Here is a 23919-nt window from a genome sequence, read left to right on the forward strand (position 1 = left end):
TAATGTTATATAATGCTCTTTACTTTATATAACCATGGACTCACTGCCCCTAGGACATACAATTCAGCTCAGGACATACGGTTCTTGCTATTGAAGCATATATTTTAGACTGAGTCACACGGAGAAAAAAGAAACAAGTGTGGGTTAGAGCACTCAAGCGCACATAAGTACATGTACAGAAAAAGAAGTACAGGGCAATACAGGACAAGATAACTGTCCAACAGTAAAATGTGTCATACTTTATATAAAACATACAGAATAATAACATATGTATTAAATTGTTGCATTGCCAGTGATTATTTGAAAACGATCAAACACCGATGACATTTTCATCACACCTGTCTCAATGCAATTACAGGCATCATTTGTCCCATTAACTGTGAGATAATCATGAGTGTCTATAGACTGCTCTCATTATTATGAGCTATTCTGAGATATCTGTAGAGACCGCTTTAATTATAGGGGAAGGAGAAAGAGAAAGACACTTAAAATAGATCAAATGGTACACTTTCCTTGATAATCATCTTCATTTGACTAGCCAAAAATTCAAGGATCTCACTGCACGCCTGTAACTGGCAATAAAGCAAAAATTAAAGGCATTATGCTAATTTCAGTGAGTATGACGTGACTTAAAAAGGTTCTCGGCCTTGTGCTAAATTCAACCAGCCGGTAAAATACAGTAAATTGAGCAAAAATGTCATACTTTGCCTGTTTCACATGCCATTTGCATGAATAGGGACAAATTTGAAAATATAGTGCCCTTCACTAATATTGGCACCCTTGGTAAATATGAGCAAAGGCGGCTGTGAAATTAAATCTGCATTGTTTATCTTTCATTCAAAAAATTCACAACATTTTAACCTATCATTGAAGTAAATCAATTGAAAGTGGAGGGAAATCTCATTGTGAAATAAATGCTTTCTCTAGTTCATGTTGGCCACAATTATTGGCACCCAATTATAGCTCTGAGTTTTCTCCTATAATGCCTGATGAGTTTTGAGAACACCTGATAAGAGATCAGAGACCATTCCTTCATACAGAATCTCTCCAGATCCTTTATAATGTTTTGGATTATTGTCCTGATAGAAGATCCAACCAAAGCCCATTATAAGCTTTCTAACAGAGGCAGACAGGTTTAGATTTTTTTATCTGTTGGTATTTGATTGAATCCATGATGCCATGCGTCTGAACAAGATGAGCAGGACCTCCGGCAGAAAAATAGGCCCACAACATTAAAGATCCAGCAGTATATTTAACAGTGGGCATGGGGTACTTTTTATCCCTGTTTGTACTAAACCTATCTGGAGGGTTTGCTGCCAAAAATCATTTTTTTGTTGTTTTGTTTCATGTGACCATATAAGCCAGTGCTATTTGAAGTTCCAGTCGTGTCTGACAACTGAATATGCTGGAGTTTGTTTTTGGATGAGCGAGGACAATTTTTCTTGAAATCCTCCCGAACAACATGTGGTGATGTAGGGGCTCTTTGATATATATTTTTTAAGCTTTCTGACCCCAATATTCAACTAATCTCTGCAATTCTCCAGCTGTGATCCTTGGAGAGTCTTTCACCACTCAAACTCTCCTCCTCATCGTGCATTAGGACGATATAGACACACGTCCTCTTCCAGGCAGATTTGTAACATCTTTAGTTTACAGGAACCTCTTAATTATTCCCCTGATGGTGGAAATGGGGATTTTCAATGCTTTAGCTCTTTTCTTAAAGCCATTTTCTATTTTGTGAAGCTCAACAATCTTGTTCTGCACATCAGAACTATATTCTTTGGTTTTACACCTTGTGATGGATGATTAAGGGAATTTGGCCTTTGTGTTCCTTATATTTATAATCCTGTGGAACAGCAAGTCATGGCTGGACAATTTCATGCTCCTAGTCACCCTGGTGTGCTAAAAAAATTTAAATATGGATGTAATATACTTTAGAGATATTTTACTCATAAGAATTTCTAGGGGTGCCAATAATTGTGGCCAACATGCATTGGAGAAAAACATTTATTTCACCATGAGATTTTCTCCCCACTTTCAGTTGTTTTACTTCAATGAAAGGTTAAAAATTTCAAAAAGATCAACAAAGCAGATTTATTTTCACAGCCGCCTTTGCTCATATTTACCAAGGGAGCCAATATGAGTGGAGGGCACTGTAACAAGCTACTTCATTTTATACAGTGTTTTGATTAAATACCTGTCCAAAATGCAGAAATATGCAAGATATTGTTATTGCTAATTCTTCTTTTAATGTCTGGTTAATATATTTTTTCTGTTATCAAATCATTATGTGGTCTACTGTTGATATAAAGAAATTTCGGTAACACCTAATAATGCATTAACTAACATTAACAGCGAGCTGTTCCTTTGTTACTGTATCATTAATCTTTGTTAACATAAATGTTTTTAATTATGCATTAACATTAACTGATATTGATGAATGCATTAGGAGTATTTAATTGTTAGTTCATGTTCATGTTAATGTAGTTAACTAATGCTAAACAGATAATGGTGTTACTGAGATTTCTTTATTTTTTTCAAACACTCATCATTTAGAAAGAAAAAAGAGCTAGGCCTACCACTAAGAATGCATTTACAACTAAGCTACTTCATATCTATGCTAATTCACACCAGCATGTTTAACTGTGGTGCAGTGTAACATTTGGTCATTACTGCCCTTTGAATTCTTACATTTATATCAGTTACATTTTGCATCAATGATATACTAAATATACTGTATTAAATGACAGATGTGTGTTGAGCATGTCAATAACACGTTCCTACCTATATTTATGTCTACAGGAGAGGAGAGAAAGGATGGAGACAAATCTAGACAAACACAACAAGAACAAAATCTGCAATGTCTTTTAAAGTGAAAATCCTTCTCTATTCCTATGTACTAAACTCTAATCAACCCAGCATGTTGATGCCACAGGGCTATCATTTGTTTTCCAAACCCCTAATTTCCCACCCACACTTGACTTTTCCCTTTTCTCTGTCTCTTCCTTATTAAATCTCTTTCCATTTTGAATATTGCGGAAGTTTTTTTGTCCTCTGCACTGATCCTTTCGTTCATTCTTCCCTTTTCTACTTCTTTTTCTTCTGGAAGCGTCTGAACTGATTCTGTATTGCCAAAGCTGCCTTTTCCGTCTCTGGCGCATCCAGATCAATGTCAATCTCTTCTTCGGGTTCTTGCGTAGGGTTCTTCCCCGCTTTGTCCGCCGGTTTCTCCTGGGGGGCTGAGGGGCACATGACATAGAAACACTGCCAATGTCGATGACACAGTAAAAGGATTTCTTACATTTTTGAAGCCAGTGTGTCCTAATTCAGGTTAAATCCTGTTACATAAATTGTTTACACATCTTCATACCACAGAACTGTAAAAAATGCAACCATTCTAATATCTCTTAGCAGAACATATTTTCAGTGTCTATTTGTTTCGATGTTAAAATATTTTCTTGTATCTTAAATTAATATGCAGGGATGTGCTGCAGGAATGACGTACTTTTGAGGGCCGAAAACTGTAAATGAGTTCGAATCTATGAGTTCCATCTACCCAAAGTCGATGAGTTTTTTAAATGGATTATTGGTTAAATGACTAAAAAAAGGCCTGTGGTTAAAACAAGCCTAAGATATTTTCATATATATAAATTTAACAGTAAAACCCCGTAATGATTTTTTAAAGGTTTAACTGTCTTGAAAAGAAGGAAACAGATATGCATATAATGCATCATGCTCACAGGTCATACTAGATCAAAACCAGCTGAATCATCCTTCAAAATATCTTCTTATTAGATGAAATATCCCTTTAAGTTATTACGAGCTCATTTAATTAGCTGATGCGGTTTGCAACGTCAGGGCTTCGTTGAGATGAAAGGGTAAGTCAGCTGAATATACCCTGACCTTATGGGAATAACCAACCTTCACTAGATATGCAATAAAGAACGGTCTCCCGAGTAAATGCGTGCTTCAGTTCTCATGGGTGTGCATGTGCGCTTTTTGGTTAAGGGGATGGAGAAAGAGAGAACTGAACTGATCTTTTATGATAAAAATAGTAAAAACGGATAACAATCAGACTGAACTGGTAGACATCTGTTTTGTGGTATAAACCTGGCCTTATGTAACTGTACAGTTCTGGTGGAGAACAAAACACGGGGGAGTTTTCAAGAAGTCAATTATGAAAAATCAAACATGGTGTAATGAAACGCATAAACGCACCTTTTTTATCTGTGGTGGGCCCCTGAGTGCTGTTGGGAGGATCAGATGAACTGTTCTGCAGGAAAGAGACGGCAACATTCAGGTTTATCGTTGTGTGAAAGCATTCATACATGCAGTACAAACAAAACAACATTTGTGAATTTTTATGAGGTCTGCCATTAAATTAAAAGCTGATATGGGCTTTATGAGTCATGTGTTAGGACAGTGAGTGATAAAGACCCCTTAATCCCCATCGGTTTAATCCTCCTTTTTCAATTCTGTGTGCAATCTGGAACAGTGGCACTCAGCCCTGGAGAGGATCGCCATAACATGCAAGCTTAGTGTGTGTGTATATGCATGGGTGTATATTTTATGTTATTTTTTAAATTAATTTATCCTTGTTGACATTTTTAGTGAGGTTCACAAATATCACGTTTATCTAGAGGTTAAATAAAAGTGTGCATTTGTATTTTTGTTGAAGATAGAATCCGTCACTATCCTTATGTTGCCTTTTCAATGCGCACAGCATGAGTAAACTACTTGAGGCCAAAATGCATTCAGTATATCAGTGACCTTGCTTCTTCAATTACGAGAACAAATTAGCCTTGAGATGATGCCCTAGATTTGAGTTATTCATATAGACACTGACATCCAAAATGTGCCAATTTAATTCATTTATTTCTTGCATCACATAATTTAAGGTAATATTTATTTTAATGTAATGTTTGCTTTTAGCAGTTAATATACTGCAATTACTTACATATTATCTGTAGAGCACAGAAAATGTCATTAAGAGAGAACGAAATAGAACATTGCCTAAACACACACACACACACACACACACATATACACATATTATGCACTCTCTTGCTGCAAGGGACTCTTTCAAATGCAAATCTCTGCAGCCCTCCCTCTATAATCCCTTTTTTTTTTGGAATGAAAGAACCTCTTCACCTTACCCTAACTCTGAACTTGCCTCGTCTTCCTCTCTCTAGTAGGTTTTAAAGCATACATCCACCGCAGTCTCTAAGCTGTCAGATAAAATCCCTTTGAGTGTAAAAACATGACAACTTTTGTCTCAAGAGATTTTGTTTTCTTTGTATATGCCATTTTGTTGTTTATTTTCTGTCTTATAATTTGCCAAAAGTAGGTTATATGAGTATTATGAAGGTAAGATTTTTCACACTTCTGGCTTTCACACTTAAAAGACATGATGATGAAGGGGGGAAAGATCCCATCCAGCCAGCTGGCTCCCAGTGTGTTGGCTATTACTTTTTCTCTGCTACATTACCTCAGCCAGCTCTTTATTTTCACTCTCACACATCAGTGATACACACAAGCCTCACGGCACAATCTCCATCTGCTAATTAGCCAAGCTCATATCAGCAAGGTCAAGCTCCCCTGAGCCACTTATTAATTGCCAATTAATGGGACACACAAAAGAATGTAAAGCACCACACTTTCATTTTAAACAGGGAAATCAAAGATTTTATATTTTCTCACTGAGTAAAAAGCACTGTAAATTGTAAAATTTGTAAAATTGAAAAAGAGTAGATGGCTTAGTTGTAAACCCACCTCTAATTTCTTTTTAGTAAAGATGAAAAACACAACCCTTTTATATTACTCATCTTTACTGAAGACAAATTGGAGGTGGCTTGACAGCTAAGCAATCTGATCTTTATGAAGCTAACTTAACAATGGCTCAAAGAATTTAAATTACTGAATCCTTTTTTGCCTCAACAAAGAATATATTTACATTGAACGTAATGCTATAGATGTTTATACTTTTGTTATAAATTTCTAATTAACTTTTAAATTAATCTGCTTTATCCGATTTAAAATAACAAATGAACACTCACCTCACTCATAGTTCTGAGGGAAGTCGAATGTCGTTTTGGGTTCGCGGGATAATTTGTAGCGTGACTTTGAAACACTAAATAAATTCAGTAGAAATTTCCCTTTTTTTTGTCCGAGTGCTTTAAAATTATGTCAGAACAACTGAACCGAGAATATTACGCAGAGAAGTGAATCTCCATCTCACATCCCGAAAAACACGCCCCTGCTCTCTCTCTCTCTCTCTCTTTCTCTCTCTCTCTCTGGCCAGTGTACTAGAATAATAATAAATTTGAATGTTTTTATTAATGGAATGTTGAAATGTTTTTATTATTATTATTTGCAATCTTGATTATTAGCCCTAATTAATCAAAAAATGTTCAATATTATTTTGAAAATAAAATGAAATACGATCAAATATTGGGCAACATTTTTATCTGTAAAAACAGGTTATGCTGCTGTTTTTATCACTGTTGATGAATTGGTATAACAAATTTCTTTAATTATAATCTTAAGATTATTAAATATTATGAAAACTTCGTTGTTGTTGTTATTATTATTATTATCATCATCATTATTTATTTATTTATTTATTTATTTTCATTCTTGATTATTATCATTATTTAATTAAAATACTATTTTCAGATATGGTCAGACATTGCGCCATACTTTTTTTGGTATAACTAGGCTGTTTTTGTTACTGATGGTGAATATGCAATTGGTATAATAATCATAGCTTAACAACAATAATAATTCTGTAATTGTTTTCGAATTATTATTATTATTATTATTAATGTGTTATGTTGTAAGCATAACGTAAATGGCGTATTCATAATCAATACTGGGAAAGAAAAAAAAAAACAATCCTAGTGTGTGTGTATATGTGTATTTTTAAAGTGAACATAATGTCTCACATTGTGTAGTGTGATATTAAGCGCTGCTTTGTTTGTGGATCTAGACCTACTTCCGGAGAACGAGCGTCTTGCCGGAAAAAGAAAGAGAGAAAAAAAGGAAAGAGAAAGGAAAAAAACAGAAGTGCAAACGAAGCAGATCAGCCAAAACATAAACACTGCGGGCACGACCAAAAACGTGACCTAAAACTGCGGGGTTTTTTGGATCGCCAGTGCGTGAGCGTGTTGCGGGCGCATCTCACTAATGTGTCGAGCTTTTGTTTGCGCTTGACTCGAAGGAGAAGGAAGGGAAATCTGCGCAGAGGATTAACAAGTGCGGAGACTTTGGGCCTACAGTACGTTAGAGGTAACACCACCGCTCGCTAGTTCGCTCTCCATTTTCTCGCAACGACCAATGTTTACATGTTGTCAGCTCGAGTCAGCACTCATAACATATCCGCAACTGACATGTTGAACTTGTGTTTTTCGTGCACGACACATACCATATTTCCTCGTCGGGATGTTTTTGTGATCTTAAGAATATATTTCTTTGTTCGAACTGTAGAACTATTTGCCTGCCAACATCCGTGTGCGTTTGCAAAACTAGCCAGCAGCTTTTCTATTTTTGACCAGGGTAATGCCACAAAAGCAAATGCTAAGATTAGTTAGCACACTAGCTAGTTGCAGCCAGTTTACTGCGCACTGTCAAGTTATGTGGCATTAACATTAATGCATCAACACTTGTAAGCTGCTATCTAAGGGTCGTCTGCAGTTGGACTCAATTGTTACTGTACAAGGTAATGTCATGGGTATTGCGATTAGAGGCAGGTGTTTACTAGCTATTTACTGTAGAAGCAGGATTATTTTGTCACTTTTAGCTGATGTCAGGGATCCTGTCAGTCACTATCTGGGGTCAGCACCTGTCAAAATGGCAGTAATGTCTTTTTATGTTCATCAGTTTGAAGACATGCATTTTGATTAGACCTCTAGTAATCATTGACTATGAAATATCATCTTTAAGTGATCTGTCAAGCATTCTTTAACAGTACCCTCAAATAATTTTTTTGTCTTGAAAATAAATAATGTTATCTAGTGAATATCCAATGTGTGATTGATTGTAGCAAGCCATTTTCTCTCTCTTTTTTTTTTATAGGGTCTCTTCTGTCAGAAGAGACAGTCAGACAGAATGTGCGATACAGATGGTAAATCCAGTGTTCCAAATGGTAAGTAAATCATGAATTAAGTAAAAGTTCACCCAAAACTGAAAATTGTTCAAAAATTGCCATGAAATATTCGTAACAATAATCCATGCAATTTATTCTCATTATTACTTGTCTTCTGAATTCATATGATCTTTTCCTGAGCATTAGACCAACACTAAGTCACTAACTACAGCACTGACATTATTATTAACATCTCATTTTGTGCTTCATGGAAAAATACAATAAAATAAGGTCAATGCGAGAGTGAATAAAGTTTTGGGTGAAATGCTCGTAATCTCTGATGTATTCAAATGATGGTGAAAGTAGCCGATTTTTATGGGCCTGATTTACCAGGTGGTTCTGATGATCCGGAACCTGGAGAAGGAAGAGAGGAGGCAGACACATCTGCAGCGCCAGAGGCCCAGACCAGTCCTGATTCAGGTATGAACACAAATATAGTCGTAAATGTCATATTCAGTGCTGTTCATATGTTTGTGGTCAGTAAGATTTTTTTGTTCATGCTTTTGAAAGACATCTCTTGTGCTCACTAAGGCTGTAATTTATTTGATTAGTAATATAGTAAAATATTGTTATAATTTAAAATGACTTTTTATTTTTTAAGTGTAATTTATTCCTGTGATGGCAAACCTTAATTTTCCAGTCTTCAGTGTCACACTATCTTTCAGAAATCATCTAATATGCAACATTTATTTTTATTATCAACGTTGAAAACAGTTGTGCTGCTTAATAGTTTTGTGGAAACCAACAGCATTTATTTGAAATAGAATACTTGAGTAATATTTTAAGTGTCTTTACTGTTATTTTTGAACATTTTAATGCATCCAACACACCTTAAAATCGTGAACTGATGTGTATTTGTTATGGAATCGTAGATAATGTTGGAGTCACCTTGACCTTGACACCTTGATATGTAAATAAGCAGTGATCCACTAATTTTTCAAGTTTTCTCTTGACAGCAAATTTGAGTTCAGTCCCAGAGGGAAGTGAGGATGGTCAGGACAGGGCTTTGGCAAACTCTGAGCAGAAGCAGGGACCAGGAGAAGAGGAGGACACCGACAGCATGGATGGCAGTGGTCTGTACTCTCTCACTGAAGAAGGAGAAAGAGAGAGTGAGGGAGGAGGACAGAGAGAGAGGGGAAAAGATGAAAGTAAGAGATCCGCCAGGAAGAGGAATCGACCCAGTGGTGGAGCCACACGCCACTCTTCCAGTTCAGATGATGACGATGAAGAAGAGGAGGAGGAAGAAGAGGATGCTGAGGAAGAAGATGAGCAAGCCATGGAAGCGTGGCTGGGAGCAGACCTGTGTGACCTGAGTCGCCCTTCGTGGCACGCGGTCCCATCGCTACGTGCCCGAGAGATCGGCCGTGATTCACATCAGTTTGTGAGGAGGGTGTGTGGAGCGCGAGGTCTAGTGCAGAGGCTGGAGCTGCAGGGCCGTCTGGAGAGACACACAGGCTGCGTGAACACCCTCCACTTTAACCCTTCTGGCACCCGCCTGGCTTCCGGCAGCGATGACCTCCGTGTGGTGATCTGGGACTGGGCTCGCAGAAGGGCGGAGCTGGAGTTTGACAGTGGACATAAGAGCAATGTCTTTCAGGTGAACAAGTGCAGTTCAGCTGACTGCAGTTGTCTGAAGCTGTGAAATCTATGCATTTCGATTAAAAAAAGTGGCACATTGCTGTGCCGCTCCGAATTTAAGGTCACTAATGGCAAACATTATCTTGTTAGAGAATAATTACAAATTTTTCAAAAACAGTTTTAACCTCTACTGTAACACTGCTGTTCAAAGGTTTGGGGTCAGTAAGTTTTTAATGTTTTTGAAAGACGTCCCTTATGCTCACCAAGGCTGCATTTATTGGATAATATTGGGAAATATAATTACAAACAAGAACTGTTTTATATTTTAATATATTTAAAGTGTAATTTCTTCTTTTGATTGGAAAGCTGAATTTACAGCAGTCATTATGCCAGTCATCGGTGTCATAATTCTTCAAAAATCATTCTAATATGCTGATTTGGTGCTCAAGAAACATTTCTTATTATTAGTGTTTAAAACAATTGTGCTGCTTAATATTTTTGTGGAAACTGTAATTTTTTCAGGATTCCTTTATTAATAGAAAGTTCAAAAGAACAGTATTTATTTAAAAAAAAATAATAATTTTGTAACAGTGGAAAAGTCTCTACTGTTAGTAATTTTCATATAAATTGTACTGATCCCAAAATTTTGAACGGTGGTGTACATTAGAAGTGTTTAGAATGTGATTGTTATTAAAATAACCACCATAAAACCACATCAGTGGTTTAGCCGTTGTCGTATTTGTGATTTTCTTTTTTTATTGGGTTGCTATTGTTGGACAGAAACCTCTTTTTTGTGTGGATCCACTAAAGGTGTTAAATCTTAGTTCCAGATGTCCAGAAGAAGATTTTAAAATGTATACATTTAAATCAATGCATCCTCTTTATTATTTATTATTCTGTCCCCAGGCAAAGTTCCTCCCACACAGTGGTGACTCCACTTTGGCCATGTGTGCCCGAGATGGACAGATCAGGGTGGCCGAGCTTTCTGCCACACAACGTTGCAAGAACACCAAAAGAGTGGCTCAGCACAAAGGTGCAGCTCATAAGGTATGATCAACCTTAAAAGCTTTGTTTAATTGTATATTTAACATAAATAATTTATGACAGACCGATTATTGAAAATGAATGATAACTCCATGGTGTTTCAAGTTGTGGCCATTATTCTGGCGTGTATATTAATTTTCCAAAATTAATTGTTCTCATCTTGCTTGTTCCGTGGTTACCGGTTTGAACAGGTTTGAAATGTGACTAGTTGGAGCTTTACAGTCACATACATTCACTAATCAACAGCTTGGAAACCTGTCACCCAATCAGAATCAAGCATTCAATCATGTTGTGGTGAAAAAAACAAAGAACCTTTTTTTTCTATAATATCAAAACCGATATGTTTTATTGGTTTATTGCAAGATATAAAAAGAGTCACATGGGAATGCTTGTGATTAAAATGCTGCTTTTTTTATTTTTTTCCTCTCAGCTTGCACTGGAGCCAGACTCTCCCTGCTCTTTCCTCTCCGCTGGTGAAGATGCAGTAGTGTTCGGCATTGACTTGCGTTTAGACAGACCTGCCAAGTGAGTGCACAGTCATGTCACAAATGTCACAAACAGCCCTAAGATTGCTGAAGGAAAGGAAAAGAAAAGAAGCACTTCAGCAGAGTGACACAAGTGAACAGGGGCAGGATTAGATATCCTACAAAGAATTGTGTCAGCAACTAGATGAGTCAGTGGAAGCTTTTGTCACAGGTTATTATATGGTTTACTTAACAGTGGTACTTTTAACATCTCTGATACACAAGCTGTTGTTTTTAAATTAATGTGGGAAACTCTGCTAATTGCTTGCTTTATTGGGAAAAGCTTAATTACTATACCTCAGAGAAGTAATGCTATAAAACTGTAGCATTTAATAACAAGATAAACCCAGCAGTTCAAAGTTTGGGGTCAGTAAGATATTTTTAATGAAATGAGTACCTGTATTCAGGAAAGATTTATTATATTGATAAAAATGTAAACACATTTATAATGTTTCAAATAAATGCTGTTCTTGCTGTGCTGTTCTATACTTAATCCTTAAAAGGTATATTACAGTTTCTTTAGAAATATTAAGCAGCACAACTGTTTCCAACAGTGATATTAATAAGAAATGTTTCGTTTGCACCAAATTAGTTCTGAAGGATCATGTGACACTAAAGACTGGAGTAATGGCTGCTGAAAATTAAATATAGAAAACAGTTGTTTTAAATGGTAATATTTCACAATATTACTGTTTTTACTCTATTTGTAATCAAATAAATGTAGCCTTTGTGAGACTTTTTGCGACTTCTTTAAAATTATTTTTAATAATGGTTCAGAGCATTAGACTCACTTTATTTGGGCTAAATTTGGTCTACTTACCCATAAAAATATCTTATGTGATCTCTTTTCACACTTACTGCTGTGTAAAAACAGCTCATACTTAGGTCCTTGAAATCTTAGAATCAGCCTGATTGTCAATTTCTTTTCTTTTTTTTTAAGACATATTTTTATCCTGCAGCTTAAAAGTGAAGGTGTTTGATATTCTGGCTTGCAATCCCGATCCCCTCTTCTTCTCATATTTTCTTTTCTATACTACAAAAATAAAAATGGCCAAAAGGCCAACAATAGAAGAACGTCTGCTGTAGAAAGAAACAGAAAATGATTTGAAATGATATTTTGACAATCAGATTCTTCCTCATTGGATCCCAAAACCATTACTGGCATCTCTTTACACTCAAACTTATAAAAATGTTATTTAATTCTTCAAGGTAAGATTGCAGTCAGAGTAGATAGTACATAGTGTGATTCATGGGCTACATTTCATTCTTTTGTTTTATGTGAAGCATATAATGTTGACCAATCTTTTTCTGTTTCTTTCTTCTTTAATCTCTCAGCAAACTGGTGGTGGTGAAGGAGGGTGAAAAGAAAGTGGGGCTGTACACCATTTTCGTGAATCCAGCTAACACACACCACTTTGCTGTGGGTGGTAGAGACCAGTATGTCAGGTGAGACTAACATCATCACTGATATGTCACCTCCTTTACACAGAAGTCATGCAATTGTCTTTATCACAAGCTGCTTCTGATACAGCTGTCAAACTTTATACTTACAGTTGTTTCTCCAACGGCACCATGACTGGGCAACTGTTGTCCTGCATTACTCACTGTTTCTCTCTCTTCCTCTCTTTATATGATAGGATCTATGACCAGAGAAAAATAAATGAACACGATAATAATGGTGTGCTGAAGAAGTTTTGTCCCTCTCACTTGGTGTCCAGCGAGTCCAAAACAAATATTACCTGTTTAGTGTACAGCCATGACGGCACAGGTAATATGTACACATAACTCTCAGAAAGTGACTCTTGCATGGTTGCATGCTTTACATTACATGGTTTGTTGTAGCAACATTCAAAGTGTGTCATTGTTGAACTGTCTTTCAGAACTGCTGGCAAGTTACAATGATGAGGACATTTACCTTTTTGACTCCAGCCACAGTGATGGAGCAGATTACCGCAGGAGATACAAGGGTCACCGCAACAATGCTACAGGTACTTTCTATTTGATTTCATTGCAGTATAGTGCTTGCATCACAATTTGCATGCATGTTATAACCAATACAAACTCAGTTTTTGTAAAATCCAGTTCTTAATCATCGCCCCTTTTTTCGTCTTCCATCTGCTATTGGAAAATCCTCCTCCAGTGAAGGGAGTTAACTTTTACGGTCCCTGTAGTGAGTTTGTTGTCAGTGGCAGTGACTGTGGACACATCTACCTTTGGGATAAGAACTCTGCTCGTGTGGTTCAGTTTATGGAGGGAGACCGGGGAGGAGTGGTAAGACACTGTCACTTCACAAAATTGAACTAGACCATTGAACTTCTGGTTTGAAAAAAATCATATGTGACCCTGGACCACAAAACCAGTCTTAAGTTGCTGGAGTACATTTGTAGCAATAGCCAAAAATACATTGTATGGGTCAAAATGCCAAAAATCATTAGGATATTAAGTAAAGATCATGTTCCTTGAAGATATTTTGTAAATTTCTTACCTTAAATGTATCAAAACTTAATTTTTGATTAGTAATATGCATTGCTAAGAACTTCATTTGGACAACTTTAAAGACGTTTTTCTCAATACTTAGATATTTTTGCATCCTCAGATTCCAGATTTTCAAATCGTTGTATCTCAGCCAAATATTGTCTAACAAACCATACATCAATGGAAAGCTTATTTATTCAGCTTTCAGATAATGTATAAATCTGAGTTCGAAAAATTGACACTCAAGACTGGTTTTGTCGTCCAGGGTCACATATGTTAATAATATTCCCTTTCTGTGTTAAGGTGAACTGTCTGGAGCCACATCCTCATCTTCCAGGTTTAGCCACCAGTGGTTTAGACCATGATGTGAAGCTGTGGGCGCCCACTGCTGAGAATCCCACAACACTAAAGGGACTTAAAGAGGTATACTTTATACATATTGCACCACACTCTCGTGCTCTCTCTCTCTCTCTCTATATATATATATATGTATGTATGTATGTATGTATGTATGTTTTAAGTCTCTCTTGCTCAACAAGGCTGCATTTATTTGATCAAAAATAAAATAAAATGGTACTATGAAATATTACTACTACTACTATTTACAACAACTGTTTCTATTTTAATATATTTCAAAGTGTAATTTATTCCTCTGATGGCAAAGCTGAATTTTTAGCATATTTTCAAGATTCAAAAAGTAATTGCTTAATATGTGCATTATGACCCTTTTCATCTGATAGTGTTGAAAACCTTAAAATATTTAAAATGATCATTTCTGGGTCTGAAAATGTCATGGAAATTGACAAGAATTAAATATTAAATTATATAATGCTTTGATTTGTTTTTTAGCCAACCCTGTATGTAAACTACGGTTCAAAGGTTCTGCATCAGTAAGATATTTTTTAAAAATTATTTATTTATTTATTTTAATTAAAAAAACAAATTAGTACTTGGATGCATTAAATTGATTGAAAATAGCAGTAAATACTTTTACATTTTTACAAAAAATTTCAATTTCAAATAAATGCTGTTCTTTTGACCTTTTAATGAAAGAATCCTGGAAAAAAGTATCATGGTTTCCACAAACATATTAATAATAAAAAGATACCCAAGTATCATATCAGCATATTAGATTTGTGACAGATCATGTGACGTGAAAATTCAGCTTTGCCATCACATAAATAAATTAGGAAACAGTTATTTAAAATTGTAATAATATTTCACAGTATTACATTTTTACTGCATTTTTGGTTAATTAATGTATCCTTGGTGAGTAGAAATATCTTTCAAAAACAACAAAAAAATTGTATCCAAACTTTGATGGCAAACTTAAACGGGTGAATAAATATTTTTGTTAAAAGCAATAAAACAAATGTTTTATATTTTAAAATGACTATTTAGGCAATGAAGAAGAACAAGCGAGAACGTGATGAAGACAGTGTTCGTCATGGTGACCAGTATGACACACAGCTCCTCTGGTTCCTGATGAGACACATGAGAAACCGAAGACCTCAGCGGGTGAGAACTTACATTTCTAGGATAATTTTCATTACCAATATAGTCCAGTCCATTTCTAGGTATTAAAGATACAGTGCCTTCTACTTTATGCAAAGTAACATGCTGCTGTCTAAAACTGAAATCACTCAAATGGTAGCGTTTTTGTTCCCTCCTACACGTAACCTACCATTGATGCTTTTTCAAACTATAAATAGAATAACCTCATAATGCTTCTTCAAACTATTGGTTTACCTGACAGAAAAGAACCTAACCTCATCCTACATGATCTGATCTCTTCATAGCCATTAAAAAGAAAACTATACACTGATAGCTTCTCAATGTTTTGCCCCTTGTAGGCTCGGCGAGGGGAGGGAGGAGAGGGCGACACAGACGAATCCTGGAGCTCGCCTGATTCCTCTGATGAAGAAGAGGGAGGGCCAGACCATGTGCAGTGCATGTCCTCCTGAGCCACACACCTACACACACCTACACACACACACATGCTCCTTGCCATATATTTAAGCACATACATACTAGTAACACACTGGTACACAAATAGACACTGAAAGGCCAGCAACAAAAACACACACAGCTTTATATATACATACACACAGTGTGAGGGAGAGGGAAACGACTGAAATCTGGCTTTATGCTCCACACACACAAATTACATCATTAGGGGAAGAACTGATACTGATATTCGTATTTTTTATATATTTGCAACCACACATGCAGTTAACCACTCCAATTTTACATGAACATGGATACAGGCACATTTCATTCCCAGTTTTACAGCGTATCACAAGGAAGAATACAGACAGTGATCAAGAAATATCACCTCTACAGTTTTGCTGCCTTAGTTTATCAACAACCACGAATTTTAGAAGCAGCGTTTTGCTGCTGCAGCAGTCGTGAGGCGCAGAAGAGGAAATTTGTCATCTGTGCTGTAGTAAACAGTCCCACTTGAAGCTTTTCTTTCACAGCGATGTGTTCGCAGCATGACGGGACAGTACGGACACTCAAAGCCGGTCCTTATGCAGATTACTGAGATGATGAGTGTTACTTGTTCTAAAAACCAGCACCATCTTTTACTGGCCTCATCAGTTTTCTCCAGTGATCTGAACTGCTTATGTCTCCATGTAAGACTGAGCTGACGTTTGTTATTTTTGGACTGCAATCTTTGTTCATCGCAGTGATGGACTGTCATGGGCCGTCTGGCCGTCCAATCCTGTCTTGTCTTTGATCTCTTCTCCTGTGTGTGTGTGTGTGTGTGTGCGCGTTTGCTGAAGCCAGGCACAGCAAATTTTCTTGAGGTCAATTATGCTCTCTTAGATCTGACTGAAGACACAGAAGATGAGCCAGAGCTGCTTAATCTGGTTCCAGAGCTGGCTGTTTTGCTCCGTTCACCCTCTCCCATGCTACTGAGTGCACTTTAATCAGGGATCTGCTTTGAGTTTTGAATCTCTAAGACGAGTGTGCGCTTAGGGGGCATGCAATACTTGGATTAAATGTTAATTTTGCTAATTTAGGTTTTTTTTTTTTTTTTTTTGCCCTGCAATTCCAATTTACTGTGGACTTTTAAATTGAATAGAGATTTGTCACCAGCTCTTTGGTTTTTGGATTTGCACTTGGATGGAGTTCTTTAAGAAATTTCTAATGGCTAAAAATGTAACTCTCCACGGACTACCGTCGTCTTCTCAGCCCTGTCCCGTAAAAATTGAGAGCAAAGACGATGATGTGCTCGGAGCCAGTGATTTGTTGAATACATGTTTCTTCCTCTGTCTTTTGTTTGAATACGCATCCTCAAGATCTTTGCCTAACTATATGGCGTGAATCAAATGTAGCAGGATTTCCCGTGTTTGCCAGAGAAAGGCTAAGCCCTCACAACCCATTTTTTCATAAAAATGGTGTCTGTTCTTTGTCAGTATTTGAATTCAGCTGGTTAAGAGCAAACACGGATGGACTGTGACCTGTTGCGACTTGCATGTGGAAAGGAATTATTCATTTCAGAAGGATGGGTTAATGGCAGGGGAGGGATAGCACTTGTGGGGTACGCAGGGAGGGGTAAGGAGCTTGAATTACTTTGCCCCTTTTTTCCTTCTTCTTTTGTGAGGGGAATAAAGTATCAACTTTTCTCTTTTTGTATGAGAAGAATAACTTAAATGACTATGTATATATAAAGATATATATATATATATATATATATATATATATATATATATAAATATTAAAAACCTGTAAAAATAATCTTCAACCCTTACTCTTTCAAAGGGTGTCTAAATTGAATTGGTATTTGATGCAGAGGTTTATATTGTATAAGACAGAATACTTTTAAATGAATGGAAACATTGGATATATATATTTTTTTTCTTTTTCTTTTTTGGATTACAACCCTAATTGTCACTGAAATTAAAAGCATTAGTTTCTGTTAATGTTCATTTTCTCATTCTCACTTGTCTGCTCAAAATGTCCTATCACTGGCATGTTTTTTTTTCTTCTTTTCTTTGTTCTTTTTTTTTTTTGATCCGAGTTATCCCACGCTGCCTAATATTGTGTTCTTTCAGTTCAGTTCAGACAACATGTACGAATTGTGCAGTAAAAAAAAAGAGAAAAATCTGTTCTTCTGTTTCTGACCACGTGCCTTATTATTTCAAGTGCCTTTATTTGCTGTAAATACAGGAGGAATTTATTTTCTGTGTAACCGACTTAAGGCCCTCAAACATTATGTAATATTTAGTGCTATTTAATTAGTTGTATGGATGGTAACACAGATACTTGTTTTCTCTTTCACTATTTGTGCATCCTGAAGTTAGACAGGAAATAAATCACATAATTTATTTCTATTATATATTTTATTTTCACAAACCCAAAAATGCCTAATATGGGACATGTCATGTACAGTCATGACATTTAATTATCCAGCATAAAACCATGTAATAGAAATCTAAAAAAAAGACTTTATAATAAGGTCACATTAACTTTAACATCAGTTAATGCATTAGCTACACAATCACAATGAACAATGTATTTTATAGAAGTTATGTTAGTAAAATGTTAATTCATGTTAGATTACAGTTTCTAATGTTAAGAGAACTTTTGTTTTAAAGCATATAATTTATTTACTAATTAATGGTGTAGAAGTGTTAATTGCTTATGGTAACTAATTTAGCTGACTTGCTTGTAAATTGTGAATAATATTTTTACACTGGTGCCGATTTGGTATTAGGCTTATACTAGTCAATGTTATTATTTGGAATGAAGCTCCTTCTTAGAGCATAGAAATGAAACTACAGAAATAAATTTTCTTAACGCCTTTGAACAGTTGTTCAATAATTTAACTTTAAAGTTTGTGGAGCAGTATTTATTTTGAAAAATAAAATGTAAAGGAAAAAAGAAAATACAAGAACGACTGCAAATCTTACTTGCTATATCTGAGATTTTTTGCACGCAGATCAATCTTATAAAAGATGATTGAAACGAAATGAGATGAAATAATAAATTCTAGTAATTTGCATGAACAAGTTGTCTAAATCCTCCTGGCCCATTTGATTTTCAGGCAAATTTATAGTGTGTTGTTTATGTCCATAATTAGAGTACAAAGAGAGGAAAAAGTTATACGAAAAAGGTTCACGGGACTACTGTTCACTCATTTTTAAGTCATATCATGCTTAGGTCATATATGCTTTTCATAATACATAGCTTCAGTGCAGCTTCACAGAAATGTTTGTCCCAGTGGTTCAATCATTCAGCTTTACAATAAATAATTTTAGAGACGTCAATATCTCTAATTCCCCAGTGACCAAGCCAAAACCTGTAAAAAAAATAAATAAAAAAAACTTGTAACGTTATATGATGTTTAGGTATTAGAGAAAAATCTTGAGAAAAACAAGACTCAACTGGGGAGCCCTTCCCTCTGGCAACAAATCATTGTCCATATGATAGTAATATATATCGTTATGATACCATTGACAGTCGTAGTAGGCTACATATCCAAAAAAAAAAACTAAAACAAACAAACACTGTCCGTGACCACCAATTTGAATGCATGCCTGTATGTGTGAAGGGCGCGCGGTGCGACTCGAAAGGTCATGATTCTTTCAAAATACAAGGCTTTACTCACTTGTCAATTGGCACAACGGCGACCTAAAATCACTCATTAAACAGAAAACTTAATATAGTCTTTGTTTTTATTTCAAGAGCACTAGGCAGGTCAGCGTTACGTGGATTAAACGAGAAGGGCTTAGTACAAAAATTAAACTGATGACTTTTAACTTGAAAAATGTGTGTCCAGCTTTTACGTCGTCGCAGATTGACTGCTCGCGGCGAATTCACAGTTGTTGCTTTTTGCAGGCAGTGAAAGAATATTGAGCCTTCCCAAATAACGCATTTTAAATATTCGGTGAGTAGTTTTTGTATTCTTTTTTGTTCAGCAATGATCTTTGCTCATTTTTCGTGCATTTACGGAACGATCCGTTATACCGCCGCCCTCTGAGTGTCTAGGCCGAGCAGCGCTCTATGCAGTGCGGTCTGTCCTCTTTGTCTGCTACGAGGATTTTCACATTTCACGAATCTCTGCACGCGTGTTTGGTTTTGTTGAGTCGTGATGCATTGCATCAGTGATTTCTATGAAAAGAAACCAAACCACGGTGTTGCGGGTTAAATACGAACATTCACATTATATTGTGTTTGTTGCGATGTCGCGACCACAAGCACAGAAACCCAAACCCAAACAGCACTGCAGCTCTCTGGTCGCGCTGGGGATTTTTAGGTTTAAGTTAAAATTTCATGATATTGTATCATAGCTGGAGTCTATTACATCAATTTTTTATTTAATTTTATTTTTTGAGCGATGAAGCCAAATATTTTACAAAAATTAGTTGTTTACATGTAACTTTTTTTCATTTTGTTTCTTTTTTATTTTTAAATTAACACCCAGTACAAGACCACTCTGTATACTAATAGTGTAGAGTGACCTTTAAGTATATGTTCGTATTTTGGGCTTTTGTAAACATTTAACTTTAAGATATCTGAGATTAAAATTTTTTAATTCTTCCTTTGAATTCCATTGATGGGATGGAATGTAATGTATCCTAAGACAAATTCAGAGTTTGTAGCATCCAGTGAGTTGTTGGTGCATATCTATTTGAAATATCTATCTACCATATCTATTTGGGCATTGATTAAAACCAAACTAACCATGTCCGATTTTAATGTTGTTTATTGTTGTTATCTCAATTTTAAGTCAGTTGGCAACTGCACGTTACCGTTGTTGGAGGTGCTGCTCACTGGTTGAGTGCTGGTCTTGTCATTTTGGCTGAGAACAATCTACACTTCGGCCTGCTCACTTTGACGAACAGACAACTGCCCTGCACTGACACCATGGAGTGAGTCACAATCATCAACACTTTCTTTCCATGTCAAATATTGTGTGATATTTCTGAATATAAATGATTTAGGAGTAGTATTGCTTTCCCTTTGGAAATATACTAATGTTTCTTCCTTCTTATTCCTGCCCTAGTCGTCCTCCCAGCACTAGTCAGCTGATGTCCGGCAATGTCACAAATAAGACAGACCCACGGTCCCTGAATTCAAGAGTCTTCATCGGGAACTTGAACACTATGCTGGTTACCAAGGCAGATGTTGAAGCCATTTTTAGCAAATACGGCAAGGTTGTTGGCTGCTCTGTGCACAAGGGCTTCGCCTTCGTCCAGTACGCTAACGAGAGGAATGCACGGGCGGCTGTAGCAGGAGAGGATGGCCGGATGATTGTCGGACAAGTGCTTGGTGAGGACATTAAAAATAATCTTAGGCTATCTTATATTTTCCCTCTTAATTGAGCAATCACCTTGTCTTTCCATCAGATATTAATTTGGCAGGAGAGCCCAAACCTCACAGGTCAAAAACAACAAAGCGATCGGCCGGAGATATGTACAGGTAAGGAAAACATTTCTTCGTATGTATTTTCATCCATTTTATTGTTTTATTTAAATTAGCAATTGCTTTTTTTGCCAAAATATCTAATCATTTTCTTAAATCTCTCCAGCAGTAGTTCTACTTTCGAGCTTGATTATGATTTCCAGAGAGATTACTATGACAGGTAAGATCTGCACAAACACTGTGTCAGTGTGGATTTATAAATGTGTGCTGACTTTTTGATCTGTTTGTGTTGTGCAGAATGTATTCATACCCTTCCCGTGTGCCCCCTCCACCACCACCACCTCTCTCACGGGCTGTGATCCCATCCAAACGTCCACGGGTCAGTGTGAGTGGGGGAACCAGCCGCCGCACCAAGCCCAGCTTTTCCACTTCGTCCAAGAGCAGCCAACGGATGTCTTCTCGAACCTGTCAGTGCATTTTTTTTAAATTTTTTATTATTCTTCCTCACTATAGGGGTTCATGTTAATTTGTCAGTGACAGATGCATTAAAAATAAACATTGATTGATTTTTGTCTGCATTGTCATTATTAGCCTTCCTTTTCTCATTTAAAATTTTTGACCTTGGTTGGCTTGTCAGTTTGTACATGCATTAAGTTTTTTTTCCCCCTTTTTTTTCAGTGAAAACCGATGACCTTCAAACTATTAAGAGAGAGCTTGCTCAAATCAAACACAAGGTTGACTATCTTCTGGAGAGTCTGGACAGGATGGAGAAAGACCACAACAAGAAATCTGGTAACATTCTTCATGATTTCCCCCAAAGTTTTTGTTTCACCAGACCAAAGGTTCACCAGACAAATCAGTATTCCAAAAAATGTTATAAATTATTAGGGCTGTCAGTTTAATGTGTTAACTTAATTAGTTCCGAAAAAATAATGCGATTAAAATATTTTAACGCACTGGCCCCGCCCCCAGACCTGTACGTCATCTTATATTTCATACAGTTGACTGTTGACAAATATGATCAAAGACTATAGAAAGGAACTTTGATTTGATGCAGGGCAACAACTCCATAAATGCAGTTATGCCCTATAATTCAAGATATTTGGGCAAAAATGCTCCTGTATGAGTTTTTGTCTCGTATTTATATCATATGACAAGTGGCATTTGTCCCAAATGTGATTTTACACAAGAGTTCAGTAAATAAGAAGTTAGTATTGTCATATTTTAAACACAATATTGTCTGTTTTTGCTCCGTTTTGCCAACAAAAATATTAGCTATAAAGCCACAGCAGAACTGTTATGCGTCTTCGAGCAACACAGCAGTGATTCTGAGTGAATCCACGTTTTGAACGAATCAGGTTAATCAATGATTCAAAAGCCCATTCATAAAGTGAGCCATTTACTGAATTCCTGAATGAATCGGCCATTTGAACGAATCGAATGAATGAATGACTCAAAAGGTATTTTGGTTACCAATGATTTCCATTGCATGAATGAAAAAAAACTGAGATGTTTCTCAAAGTATCTTTTATGTTCCATAGTTCATGTTAGGCCGTTGTAGCCTAAATGTGTAATAAATATTATGTTGAATCAAATAAAATATTTCTTTATAAAGATTTGTAATGTCTACTTATTTTCTCATTTAACACAAAAAATAGCTTTAAATAATCTTTTTCACATCCAAATGTAGTTTACGATTAATTAGGTTCATTAATTGACATGTAATTAATTAGATTCAAAAATTTTAATCGACTGACAGCCCTATAAATTATTTAAAATACCATTATGTCAAAACTTTTTTTTTCCCTCAGAGGGGAAGAGCGTGAAGGCAGAAGTGTGTGAGGCTTCCTCCCTTCAGCATTCCAACAAGAAAGACAGAGAGAGGGAAGAGCAAGAGATAAATGATTCTGAGGAGGAGAGAGATTTGTTGGAAGAGGAGGACGAGGAAGAGGTATGTGTAAAAAAAAAAAAAAAATCCATGTGCAACATGATGGAGGTTGTGTTGTAATTGGTGCTGGTTACTGCACAGAGACACTAACAAGCTTTATGTCTTTCTCAGGTTAAAAGCCAGGGAGGAGAGAATGAAGAAGAAGAAGAGGGAGAGGAGGAAGAGGGTGAGCATGAAGAAGGGGAAGATGATGGTGACAGCGTTAATGGTGATGACTCATAGGATGCTTTAAACACCGTGGATATGAGACACGCACTCAAAATTCAGCCCTTTCAGTTCTTTCGAAAGGTTGAAGCCAGTCTTTGAATGATTTGTCTGTTATGATGTAGATGCCTGCACTCTTATAATAACTGACACTACAGTTACATCAGTTTCACTGATGTCAGTTTATTTTTAATGTTAGCATGACATCTTTTCAGGCTTTTGAAGTGTCCCTCAACCTTGATGAAGACAAACATATGTTTTCTGGCACAACAGAAACCATAACATTCTCCAGTTATTCTTAATTATTCTGACTTGAACCTGAGAGATTTTTATTTTTCACTAGCAGAATATGTCCATTATGTATTCTCCGAGTGAAACTGGCCTGATCCCTGTTTGCCCTGTGTGTCTCATGGGATTTTTTTTTTTTTTTTTTCTGTGAACAAAAAGGTAACATTTGTATTTTAAAAGGAGGAAACTTGAGTGGCTCCTCTATTACAGAGAGCCAGGAAGCTTCCAGGAAACATCTATGTTTGTATTTACCTGTCTTTTTTATATTACCCTGTTTCAGAATAATTCTACAGGATTTCAGAGATTTCAATAAAATATTAAATTAAAATTGTGTTTCTTCA

General features: G+C 36.2%; 3 protein-coding genes across 5 annotated transcripts; 2 read left to right on the plus strand and 1 right to left on the minus strand.

The window, feature by feature from the left end:
• Positions 1-99: 99 nt before the first annotated feature.
• On the minus strand, positions 100-7694 carry pcp4l1 (Purkinje cell protein 4 like 1). 2 transcript variants are annotated; one of them, XM_058761522.1, is made up of 3 exons: positions 7424-7694; positions 4219-4273; positions 100-3239 (listed from the first exon to the last, which is right to left on the minus strand). In XM_058761522.1, exons 1-3 carry the CDS (start codon positions 7424-7426, stop codon positions 3088-3090), a joined length of 210 nt encoding a protein of 69 aa, XP_058617505.1. In that variant the 5' UTR covers positions 7427-7694; the 3' UTR covers positions 100-3087. The 2 variants fall into 2 exon arrangements, with proteins under 2 accessions (XP_058617505.1, XP_058617498.1); XM_058761515.1 differs by lacking the exon at positions 7424-7694 and adding an exon at positions 6057-6260.
• dcaf8 (DDB1 and CUL4 associated factor 8) lies at positions 6986-17506 on the plus strand. Its single transcript, XM_058761441.1, has 13 exons — positions 6986-7287; positions 8074-8143; positions 8477-8563; positions 9100-9740; positions 10628-10768; positions 11196-11290; positions 12625-12735; positions 12927-13057; positions 13170-13277; positions 13430-13560; positions 14068-14187; positions 15166-15282; positions 15618-17506. Exons 2-13 carry the CDS (start codon positions 8107-8109, stop codon positions 15726-15728), a joined length of 1830 nt encoding a protein of 609 aa, XP_058617424.1. The 5' UTR covers positions 6986-7287; positions 8074-8106; the 3' UTR covers positions 15729-17506.
• Positions 17507-18255: 749 nt separating this feature from the next.
• LOC131530916 (heterogeneous nuclear ribonucleoprotein C) lies at positions 18256-23845 on the plus strand. 2 transcript variants are annotated; one of them, XM_058761459.1, is made up of 9 exons: positions 18256-19660; positions 20504-20645; positions 20780-21045; positions 21123-21195; positions 21308-21358; positions 21436-21605; positions 21817-21930; positions 22950-23089; positions 23198-23845. In XM_058761459.1, the coding sequence occupies exons 2-9, from the start codon at positions 20641-20643 to the stop codon at positions 23306-23308; spliced, it is 930 nt and encodes a 309-aa protein (XP_058617442.1). In that variant the 5' UTR covers positions 18256-19660; positions 20504-20640; the 3' UTR covers positions 23309-23845. The 2 variants fall into 2 exon arrangements, with proteins under 2 accessions (XP_058617442.1, XP_058617436.1); XM_058761453.1 differs by having other exon boundaries at positions 21305-21358; positions 23198-23844.
• The last annotated feature ends 74 nt before the right edge of the window (positions 23846-23919 follow it).

This window comes from Onychostoma macrolepis, chromosome 02 (assembly GCF_012432095.1).
Source record: "Onychostoma macrolepis isolate SWU-2019 chromosome 02, ASM1243209v1, whole genome shotgun sequence".
Classification (NCBI taxonomy): domain Eukaryota; kingdom Metazoa; phylum Chordata; class Actinopteri; order Cypriniformes; family Cyprinidae; genus Onychostoma; species Onychostoma macrolepis.